The 11,152-nt window shown below is 38.1% G+C and overlaps 2 protein-coding genes and 1 long non-coding RNA gene across 4 annotated transcripts in view; all 3 read right to left on the bottom strand.

The window, feature by feature from the left end:
• Positions 1-3,461, bottom strand: part of LOC107489318 (ras-related protein Rab7-like) — an 11,619-nt gene extending 8,158 nt beyond the window's left edge. The window contains exons 1-3 of the mRNA XM_052261717.1: positions 3,297-3,461; positions 3,139-3,219; positions 2,918-3,063 (exon numbers count right to left, since the gene is read on the bottom strand). Of these exons, the coding sequence (XP_052117677.1) occupies positions 2,962-3,063; positions 3,139-3,219; positions 3,297-3,461 (348 nt within the window). The 3' untranslated portion in view covers positions 2,918-2,961. The remainder of the gene's footprint in view (positions 1-2,917; positions 3,064-3,138; positions 3,220-3,296) is intronic.
• LOC107489333 (TATA-binding protein-associated factor BTAF1-like) lies at positions 1,584-2,892 on the bottom strand. The gene is made up of 5 exons (XM_052262234.1): positions 2,741-2,892; positions 2,606-2,653; positions 2,360-2,505; positions 2,203-2,271; positions 1,584-1,809 (listed from the first exon to the last, which is right to left on the bottom strand). Exons 1-5 carry the CDS (start codon positions 2,769-2,771, stop codon positions 1,633-1,635), a joined length of 471 nt encoding a protein of 156 aa, XP_052118194.1. The 5' UTR covers positions 2,772-2,892; the 3' UTR covers positions 1,584-1,632.
• A 504-nt stretch (positions 3,462-3,965) lies between the features above and the next one.
• Positions 3,966-5,614, bottom strand: LOC107489334 (uncharacterized). 2 transcript variants are annotated; one of them, XR_008009746.1, is made up of 4 exons: positions 5,195-5,614; positions 4,719-4,813; positions 4,294-4,385; positions 3,966-4,080 (listed from the first exon to the last, which is right to left on the bottom strand). It is a non-coding gene; the product is annotated as an uncharacterized LOC107489334 (long non-coding RNA). The 2 variants fall into 2 exon arrangements; XR_008009745.1 differs by having other exon boundaries at positions 3,972-4,385.
• Positions 5,615-11,152: the final 5,538 nt, after the last annotated feature.

Genomic DNA, 11,152 nt, shown 5'->3' with positions numbered 1-11,152 from the left:
CAAACATTAAACCTTTCTCAACAGAAAAGGTAACATACTTGAAATGTTGAATCAAATCATTAATTGATAGTAAGTATTTTTTTTAAAAATAGAAAGAAATTGATTTTGAAAAAGATTTGATTGAAAAATTGATTTGAAAAAGATTTGATTTTGAAAAGCTTTGAAAACCTGAAAAAAATTGCATTGAAAAATAGAATCTTCCCCCTTGTGCCATCCTGGTGTTAAACGCCCAGAATGGTGCACATTCTAGCGTTTAACGCCCAAAACTATACCCTTTTGGGCGTTAAACGCCCAACCAGGTACCCTGGCTGGCGTTTAAACGCCAGTCTGTCCTTCTTCACTGGGAATGATTTTAAAGAATGTCTTATCTTTCAAAAACCAATTTGACTATTAACCCATTTATTAAAAAGTCAAACAATGATTGAGAAGGGGTTATCTTGGTCTGTTGGTTCGGGCTCGAAGACTCGAATATTCGAAGACCCCTAACTACGACCTCCATATCCTTTCACATTTCCTCTAAATCCTCCATCTCTAGATGCTCAACATCAAATTTTATAGATTAAGGATCTGCTGAATGAACACAGACAGTAAAATCAGTCTTTGATACGTGAAATTTTTTCTCAACACATCAGCAACAAAATTTTATTAACTGTTATTTATGCTAGAACTGGTGCATTACAGTGGACAATAAAAAAATCACAATCTTATGATACAACTTTAGACTATCAAAATGCTTACCACTTCTTGCATGAAACCGATTGAGATGTGTAGGTGGCGGAGCTTCACTACAAAAAAACTTGGTAATTACAGCGGTTTTTTTGGGTTATTACGGCGGTTTGAACCGCCGTTATTACCTTGAATGGCGGTTAAGAAAAACCGCCTGAATTCTAAGCGCCATTTGGTTATTACGGCGGTTTTTAAAAAACCGCCACAATTCCCATGGTTAAAACGGCGGTTTTTTAACATGTTAAAACGGCGGTTCAAAACCGCCGTTATTTCCGGATAAAACGGCGTTTTTTTGGTTGGTTAAAATGGCGGTTCAAAACCGCCGTTATTTCCGGATAAAACGGCGTTTTTTTGGTTGGTTAAAATGGCGGTTCAAAACCGCCGTTATTTCCGGATAAAATGGCAGTTCAAACCGCCGTTATTTCTGGATAAAATGACATTTTTTTAGTTAGTTAAAATGGCAGTTCAAACTGCCGTTATTTCCAGATAAAACGGCATTTTTTAATTGGTTAATACGACGTTTAAAACCGACATTTTTACCGAATTAAAATGACATTTCATATTTTTTAAAACGGCATTCATGAACTACTTTTACTAAATAAAAATGACATCTTTTATCGTTTAAAAAGGCATTTTTAACTATTATTTTTACATTAAACAAATAATTTTTTGTTTAAAATTTCACAATAACAAAAAATCATAACCCATAAACAAAATATTACACAACTCATAAATAAAGTATCAAATATAATATATAATTTTTTAGTATTAGAAATCAAAAGTAATAACTTCTATACAGCAAATCATATCCACTAATTATTACTTTGAGAAGTATTAGCATAGGCATGCCAGAAAAAAAAAAGCTCAAAGGATATGAGCTGTGAGCTAAAAAGTTGATTTCTGGCATCATAACATTTCTGATAGCATTGGCATGAGCTTGAAAAAGTAACCCACCAAAATTCCTAGTCTCCAAAGAACTTTCTTTAACTTTCCACTGCTTTTAAGCCTCTTCAAATTCTTTTCGTCCCAAATCAGTAGAGCAGAAGTAATAATTAGTATGAGGAAAGGAAAATAAGACTTTACCTGCAAAACAAAAATGAATGATGGAACCAACCTTTCATTATTTTCTACTTACATCAAGTCATATATATATGGCCCTCCTCAAGAGAAAAAGAAAGGAAAATAAAACAAGTTCAAAAGATCAAACAAAGACATTAGGTATAAATGAGAAGGTGGTGACGAAAAAGGATAAAAGTACAAAACTAATATTAAGAAACAAATCAATTTAAGAGAATAAAATATTAGGTATAAGGCCAAAAAATTGTTTTATACCTCGCTACACACCCACATGCTTTGGCCTTTAAACATGGATAAGCATAGCCTAGTTTTTCCATGTGCCAAAAATTAATTTAATTATGAAGAATGAGGAAGCAAGCATCAAACTCCTAATCCTTGATAAAGGAATCACAATTTTACCTGTCTCTCTGTTCCAAGAAATCCAGGCATTAGAAAATCAAAAAGGGACCACAAGTCTATGATGTTATTCTGCACACAAAAAAAAAGAGGTAGTGTGTTTATTTAATTAGTCATGATATGTTTACCTTTAATGAGAACAGAAAATCACCACACCAACCTGTATTGGAGTCCCACTCAATATCAAGTGGTGTTGGGCTTTTAACTGCTTTACAGCAAGTGTAACTTTGGACTTAGCATTCTTGATTATATGCCCTTCATCTAAAATGCAGTAATTCCACAGAAGCTGTCCCAAATAATCGATGTCTTTACGGACAACATCATATAAAATTCCATAAGCTTGAAACGTTTCAAAAAGCTCTAGAATAAGACCCAGAAACATACCATAACATAATAGTCACCTTACCTGCCCTTGTAATGTACTTGAGGCACACCATGACTGCCACCAAGAATTCTGTACAAGCAGAGGGAAAAGATTGAAAAGAAGCAAGGTACACAAACCGAGCCAAGAGAAAATACAGAGGTCAAAACTAGCACTCACTTGTACACTTGCCACTCGTATGGTGGTCCATAATTACATCCTTTACTACTTCTATGCTCAAATTTTAACGCAACCTGGGAACAAAAGTTTAACGTATGGTGGTCCAGTTCTCTCATTCAAATTTTCACCAGAAAGATGTCGACCAACATATACTTGACCAAATCCACCCTTTCAAACTTTCTAATTTATACAAAGGGGAACCAGTAACCACCTACTTGAATCTATGCCAGTGACAAAAAGATTAGTACACAGGTATCAATTAAACAAAAGTATGGTAGGTTCCCTCTAGAAGCACACCATTCCCTAGCTTTCTTCTCAGTCACCTGCAACAAGTTGAATGAGATTTCAACTTCAAAACTATGCATATTAATCTCAAAGGCCCAAACTCTTTTTAATACCTTTCTACTGTTCCCACCATCTACATCAACCTTGTTCCCAAGTAACACAAAGGGAAATGCTTTATGATCATTCAAATCTGCCTGAGGCCAAACACCAAAACATATAAGATATAATCTTCATGTATTGCTCATTTAGAAAGGTGCTAAATAGTACACACCTGCTTAATGAACTCATCATGCCAATTGTTTAGTGTGTCAAATGTGTTGTGTGCATTTACATCATACACCAAAACACAACAATCTGCACCTCTATAAAATGCAGCACCTAAACTATTGAACCTTTCTTGTCCTGTTGTATCCCAAATCTGCCAAAAGAGTCTCATTTATTGTTTTGACCAAAATAAGAATGTGTTAGTTAAAAGTAAAGTTATCAGATAACTTAAAATTACTTACATGTAAAGTGACGAGTCATCTACTTGTAGCTCCTTTGTAAAGTAGATTACATAATTGGTTTAGGTAGAAAACCTGAAAATTTGATCCTCACGAAGATACTGCTTGAGCGATTTTGTTAAAGCAGCTGAAGATTCTGAGTCTCGACCAAAAGGCTTCTCAACAATGACTCTTGTCCAACCATTACCAGAAGATGCTGATGAACTGGCACATTTTACAGCATCTATGAATATGTTTGGAGGAATTGATAGATAGAACAGGCGATTAGAAGATTTCCCATTATACAAGCAAAAACCATATGGCTAAATTAAGATCAGAAAGAAAAGCTTAGAAGAGCATACATAGAATGAAAAGAAAAGGATAAGTTCATGCATCCTTCATATGTTGATCTTGAGTTCTTGACACAAATTAAAATGATGCGCCATAATTAAAATTACCTCATGTTCCTTAAGCTTCTTGTCCAGTGCTGCAAAGTTTTCCTGAGAGTCATACTGACCAGAATGGTAGAAGCATCTCTTAAGAAATTCATCCATCTTTTCACCGCAGTTCTCTCTGAAAATCAATAGAATAAGTTTTCATACATTAAACATGTTTCTTAAGCATGACAAATAAGGAAATCCCAATGGAAAATTTATTCTCCATTATGAACTAGTTGACAACTGAAGATGATCATAATCACACTGCAATGGAAAAAACATTAGTTGATAACATAAAGTAAACTTTTAAATAACCAAAATAACCTCTTAAGAAGATCATATTTATCACCTGGATAACCGGAGAATCAGGTTCCAGTTCTGTCATAAAAGCATTGATAAGGGCAGAATTTAGTTGAAGCATTTCATCGAGCAGGTTGTGTGCTAGTAAAATAAAAATGAATTTTAATGCAAACAAAATTTAAAGCTTTCAACAAAACAATCCACCACATAGTAAGATATAAAGCATGAGCTTTCATATTAAGAATCAATGAAAAATTGAAAATTACAAGCAACATTAGAAGTACCAAATTATATCAAATCAAATGAAATAAAAGAAAAAGAACATAATCATTATCAGAAGTGAACGGTTGAATAGCAAAATTGAACATTTATAATGTAAGAATGGAAACAAATCAATAATCATGGATTCACTTTTTCTTTTCTTTTTTTGGAAGAATTAAAGCAAATTTGATATGGATAGACAAGAATACTCACAGTTAGTGTTGCCATAAATGAACCAAAGAATAACAAATTAATAAGAAAATTGATGCTTCACTCACCAGGGCTTTCTCCCATAAATTTTCTGCCAACTTCATGAACAAATAGAACAAATTATCAAGAATTTAAAGAATGTACTTTACAATTTACATCTGAAAAGAATTCGATTGTTAACCACCAATTTAGAAGCACAATAGAAGCTGATATACAAAAGTACCAATTTAGATACATTAACCATCACACACACATAAAAACAAACACATGGTGCTCAACACACAATAAGCTACAATTCCTGTCTCTCAAAACCCTAACAATCATACAATTAAGATGTCATGCTTAACCTTAATTATTAATCAAATTGAACCAGCAACACAAGAACAAATATTAATTAATTATATTGTTATACCGCAAAAATAAAATAAAAAATTAAGGAAGGGACAAGAGAAAGGATGAGAGAGATCTATAGTACTTACAGAAAAACAGAGGAAGCAGGGGAGAGTTGTGCTTGTTCTGTTTGTGATGGCTTGGATTTACAGATCTTCAATAGAGAGATGTCATCGAAGAAGACGCTGAGGGAGGCGCTGAGGATTTTGGCAAAGAAGGCGCAGAGCTAGGATGGAAAGGAGAGGAAGTTGGAGGTGACATCACCGGAGGAGATTACCATGGGAAGAGATGTGGCCAAAGGAGGTCGTCGCCGGAGGAGATGTCACCGGAGAAGATCCGGGATCTGAAAAGAGATCCGCTATCGTCGTACAATGGGGAAGCAAGGTGTGTGGCTTGGAACCTTTGATTCTGTTGAAGAGGAAGCGATGGTGGAGGGTGAAAGTGGCGGTAGCGATGGATTGAGCACGAGGACGAGGGAGAGATAGAAGGGAGATTGAGCGAGCCATCGTGTGTATATGTACAGTGTTTCAGTTAGGGATTGCACTTTTTGCTGCCACAGACAGAAAGGATAAATTCTATCGAAACTATACCCGTTCTGGGCACCTCTTCCCCGAGTGTCCTTCTGTTGAATGTCACGCATGCCTCTAGAAAGGTCATATTAGCTACCATTATTCACAGCTGTTCTGCCGTTACTACAAGCACTCGGACATTTAATTACTGCCTGTCCTACTCGCCCACCACATCCTGATCCACTCAACCGATTTCGTGTCTCTCTATCTCATATTGCATCTCTTCTTCAGCGTCTTCTCTCCGTTTCTGGTAATACTCCTGCTGCTTTTTCGACCGCTCCAGGTAATTCTAAATGGTACTTTGACTTGGGTTGCTTTAATCACATGTCTCCGTTGCTTAATATTTTCTCGTCCATGTCTACCACTACAAATGTACCTTCTATCAATACTGCAAATGGCTCCCTCTTGCACGCAACACACAAGGGTTCTATATCCCAGTTAACTCTTAATCTTTCTGATACTTATTATATTCCCAAATTAATCTTTAATCTTATTTCTGTTGGTCAACTTGTTGATCTGGGTTTTGAGGTCACTTTTTCTGTTTTTGGTTGTCGTGTACAGGATCCTCGGACGAGACAAATCATCGGGACTGGACGAAAGGTCGGAAGGTTGTTTGAACTCGAGAATCTTCATGTTCCTCCTGTACCAAATCTCTGTGCTGCTTCTTCTCCCTTTACCTTTCACTTATGGCATCAACGTCTTGCCCACACCTCCTTAGGAAAACTGCGTCCTCTTGTGTCTCAGGGTGTTTTAGGTCAGGTTCCAAATGAATCGTTTGATTGCATTTCTTGCCAAGCTGCGAAACAACCTTCTTTATCTTTTCACAATAATTCATCTCTTGCTTTCTCTCCTTTTGATCTCATTCACTCTGATGTTTAGAGCCCCGCTCCCACTGCCTCTATGGGCGGAGCTCGATACTTTGTCGTTTTCATTGATTGTTATTCCCGTTTTACTTGGATTTATTTGATGACTAATCGCCATGAGTTACCTCAGATCTATATCAACTTTGCTACTATGATTAAAACTCAATTTTCCAAGGTCATTAAGGTTTTTTGATGTGATATGGAATACCGTGATTCTCAACTCTTAACCTTTCTTGCAAAACAGGGTACTTTGTCTGAGTTTTTTTGTCCTCGTACGTCTCAACAAAATGGTAGAGCTGAATGCAAACACCATCACATTCTTGACTCCGTCCGTGCAATGCTTCTTTCTTCTTTGTGTCCTGAGCGTACTTGGAGTGAAGCTGTTCTTACTATTGTTCATGTTATCAATAGACTCCCTTCTTCTGTTCTTGGTAATGTTACTCCCTTTGAGCGTCTTTATCATACCTCCCCAGATTATAGTTCTCTTCGAGTTTTCGGTTGTGTATGTTTTGTTTTTCTTCAGTCTCATGAACATAGTAAACTTGAGTCTCGAGCTCGTATGTGTTGTTTCCTTGGTTATGGCACTGCACACAAGGGTCATCATTGTTGGGATCCTCTCTCTAAACGTATTCGTATATCTCGTCATTTTGTCTTCTGGGAGCATCACATGTTTTCTCGGTTCTCATCCTTTGAGTTCATTCCTACTACTCAGTCACCTTTGTTTACTAACCCCCAATGTTGATCGTTTTTCTAGTGATGATTCTACAGATTCTATCTTGAGTGACCCTCTACAGCCTCCTGTTCTTCCGCCTTCTCCATCTCCCGATGATTCCAGACCGGACGATGATCTTGCTCCTATCGCCATGCCTCCTCCTCCTGCTCGTTCTTCTAGGGTAAGGAATCCATCTCCTCATCTTCTTGATTATCATTGCTTTTTTACTATCCTTTATCAACATGAACCTAAGTCATTTAGAGAAGCCTCCACAAACCCATATTGGCAACAAGCAATGCAGGAAAAAATACAGGCACTTGAAAAAGCACACACTTGGGATTTGGTTGATCCTCCTTCTGATCAGGATGTTGTGGGCAGTAGATGGGTATACAAGATTAAGACTCGCTCTGATGGCTCTATTGACCGTTATAAGGCCCACTTGGTTGCTCAAGGTTGTACGCAAGAGTATGGTATTGATTATAAAGAGACTTTTGCTCCTGTCGCTCGTCTTATGTCTGTTAGAGCTCTTCTTGCCATTGCCGCGGTTAAAAAATGGTCTCTCAGTCAGATGGATGTGAAGAATGCATTTCTTAATAGAGATTTAAAAAATAAAGTCTATATGAAACTACCTCCGGGATATCCTTGTCCTTCTAGTAAGATTTGTCTCCTTCACAAGGCACTTTATGGACTTAAGCAAGCTCCCCGTGAATGGTTTGACAAGTTCAGCACTACCATATGCAGTCTTGGTTTTACTTCTAGCCCTCATGAGAATGCCCTCTTCATTCGTAAAAGCGAACGTGGAGTTATTCTTCTAATTTTGTATGTTGATGACATGATCATTACTGGAGATGATGTTGATGGTATCTCTGATCTCAAAACCTCACTTCACCGTACTTTTGAGATGAAAGATCTTGGTTCTCTCAGCTATTTTCTTGGTCTCGAGGTCATCTCCATCGATGATGGCATCTATCTCTCTCATGCTAAGTATTCTTTAGATCTTCTTGCTCGCGCTAGGATTACAGATAGTCGGACTGAGTCTACTCCTCTTGAGTCTAATGTTCGATTTACCCCTATGGATGGCACTGTTTTGGATAATCCAACTCTCTATCGACAGTTAGTTGGAGGTTTCGTCTACTTGACTGTCACCCGACCAGACATCGCCTATCCGGTTCATGTACTTAATCAGTTCTTGTCAGCTTCTTGTACTACTCACTATGCGGCAGTTCTTCGCATTCTTCGCTACATCAAAGACACTCTATTTCATGACCTTTATTTTTCTGCCCATTCCTCTTTGTCTCTTCAGGCTTACTCCGATGCTGATTGGGCTGGTGATCCCACTGATCGTTGTTCTACTACTGGTTACTATTTGTTTCTTGGCGACACTCTCATTTCATGGCATGCTAAGAAGCAAACGTTCACTGTTTGCTAATGAGCGGATAATTTATACGCTTTTTGGCATTATTTTTAGGTAGTTTCTAGTATGTTTTAGTTACTTTTTTTGTGATTTCAGGTATTTTCTGGCTGAAATTGAGGGACCTGAGCAAAAATCTGATTCAGAGGCTGAGAAAGGACTGAAGATGCTGTTGGATTCTTACCTCCCTGCACTCGAAGTGGATTTTCTGGAGCTACAAAAGCCCAATTGGTGCGCTCTCAATTGCGTTGGAAAGTAGACATCTTGGGCTTTCCAGCAATTTATAATATTTCTATACTTTTCTCGAGATTTGATGGCCCAAACTGGCATCCAAACACCCACCAGAGACCATTTTCTAGCGTAAAACGCCAAAACTGGCACCAAAGCTGGGGTTAAACGTCCAAACTGGCACCAAAACTGGCGTTTAAACTCCAAGAAGAGCCTATGCACGTGAAAGCTTCAATGCTCAGCCCAAACACACACCAAGTGGGCCCTGGAAGTGGATTTCTGCACTATCCACACCTAGTTACTCATTTTCTGTAAACCTAGTTTACTAGTTTAGTATAAATAGCACCTTTTACTATTGTAGTCATATCTTTAGATCATTTTTGAGACTACCTTAGGATCACTTTTGATCTCTTGATTACGTTTTGGGGGCTGGCCATTCGGCCATGCCTGGACCTTCATCACTTATGTATTTTCAACGGTGGAGTTTCTACACCTCATAGATTAAGGTGTGGAGCTCTGCTGTTCCTCATGAATTAATTCAAGTATTATTGTTTTTCTATTCAATTCACGCCTACTTCTTCTCTAAGATATACTCTCGTACTTAATTCAGTTACGTCAGAATGAAGGGGTGACCCGTGACAATCACGCAATCTTCATTACTCGCTTAGCCAAGATCCGCGTGCCTGACAACCACAAAGCGGTCTACATGATGTTCAACGTAGTCATTGGACGACAGCTGGAGTATACTCACTTTGGTCTCTGATCCATGGATCTGAATCACCTCTCCTGACAACAGAGCATTCAAATCCGTGACGTTAGAACCTTCGTGGTATAAGCTAGAATCAATTGCCAGCATTCTTGAGATCCGAAAAGTCTAAACCTTATCTGTGGTATTCCGAGTAGGATTTGGGATGGGATGACTGTGACGCACTTCAAACTCGTGACTGTTGGGCACAGTGACAGTGTGCAAAAGGATCGATGGATCTTATTCCGACACGATCGAGAACCGACAGCTGATTAGCTATGCGAAAAATCGTAGCGGGCATGTTTTCACTGAGAGGATGGATGGTAGCCATTGACAATGGTGATCCACCAACATACAGCTTGCCATAGAAGGGAGTACGCATGATTGGATGAGGACAATAGGAAAGCAAAGGCTCAGAGGAAACAAAGCATCTCCATACGCTTATCTGAAATTCCTACCAATGAATTGCATAAGTATCTCTATCCTATTTTATGTTTTATTTCTCTTTTAATCATCAAAACTTCATAACCATTTGAATCCGCCTGACTGAGATTTACAAGATAACCATAGCTTGCTTCAAGCCGACGATCTCCGTGGGATCGACCCTTACTCACGTAACGTATTACTTGGATGACCCAAGGCACTTGCTGGTCAGCTGCGCGGAGTTGTGAGAAAAGTGTGAACTCACAATTTCGTGTACCACTTGCTCAAGCACAAAAGCTGAATACCATGCCCTCGCTGACACCACTGCTGAGGTTATCTCGGTTCGTGGCTCCTCGAAGATCTGGGTGCTCCTCAGTCGTCTCCTACTGATATTTTTTGTGATAACCGCAGTGCTATCCAGATTGCACATAATGATGTGTTTCATGAACGCACCAAACACATTGAAATTGATTGTCACTTTGTTCGGCAATGTATCCTTATTAATGCTGTTCGTCTCATTGCTGTTGGAACACTGGATCCGACTGCTGATATCTTCATGAAAGCTCATCACCTGACTCGTTTCCAGACTTTGTTATGTAAACTCAAGCTGGCATCCTTAGCTCCCACTTGAGTTTGAGGGGGATGTTAGAAAATCATTAAAATCAATTTAGATCAATTAGTATCATTTATATTTTTATAGTATATCTGTATATTAATTGTAGGATTCTATGTTGTTGAGTTAAGAAATTAACTAAATTAATTAGTGATGACAAACATTATTTTTGGGCAAAATAAATAATTAGTGTTAAGTGTTAATAAGTATATGTTGCTAATTATTTATTTCATATTGCAGGCCAACAAAATCTCAAGCAACCCAAATGGTATGAAAATGATATAGCAAGGCTGATGGATAAGTAATCAAGCACAGCCCAAGAGAATCAAAGTCAAAGGATCCAATGGGCCAAACGGGTGGCTTAATGAAAACCGGATCCAAGCCCGTATCCATCCCACAAAGCTTCTCATACAAGATAGAAGCTTTCATTCCCTCTCACTTGCTCTCACCACAGCAACGTACACTTCTATAATCAAGTCAAAT

The sequence above is a fragment of the Arachis duranensis genome, chromosome 5 (assembly GCF_000817695.3).
Source record: "Arachis duranensis cultivar V14167 chromosome 5, aradu.V14167.gnm2.J7QH, whole genome shotgun sequence".
In the NCBI taxonomy this organism is placed as follows: domain Eukaryota; kingdom Viridiplantae; phylum Streptophyta; class Magnoliopsida; order Fabales; family Fabaceae; genus Arachis; species Arachis duranensis.
The sequence above is the reverse complement of the archived record's forward strand: the minus strand, read 5'-3'. Positions and strand labels throughout refer to the sequence as shown.

What these genes read in the sequence shown, in the direction of transcription:
- LOC107489333 (XM_052262234.1), bottom strand. Translation starts at nt 2,771, where the DNA reads ATGGACCACCATACGAGTGGCAAGTGTACAA. An exon ending in CAAGTACATTACAAGGGCAG is followed by an intron (nt 2,506 to 2,605) that starts GTAAGGTGACTA and finishes TTGTCCGTAAAG; the next exon opens with ACATCGATTATTTGGGACAG. An exon ending in TGAGTGGGACTCCAATACAG is followed by an intron (nt 2,272 to 2,359) that starts GTTGGTGTGGTG and finishes TTTTGTGTGCAG; the next exon opens with AATAACATCATAGACTTGTG.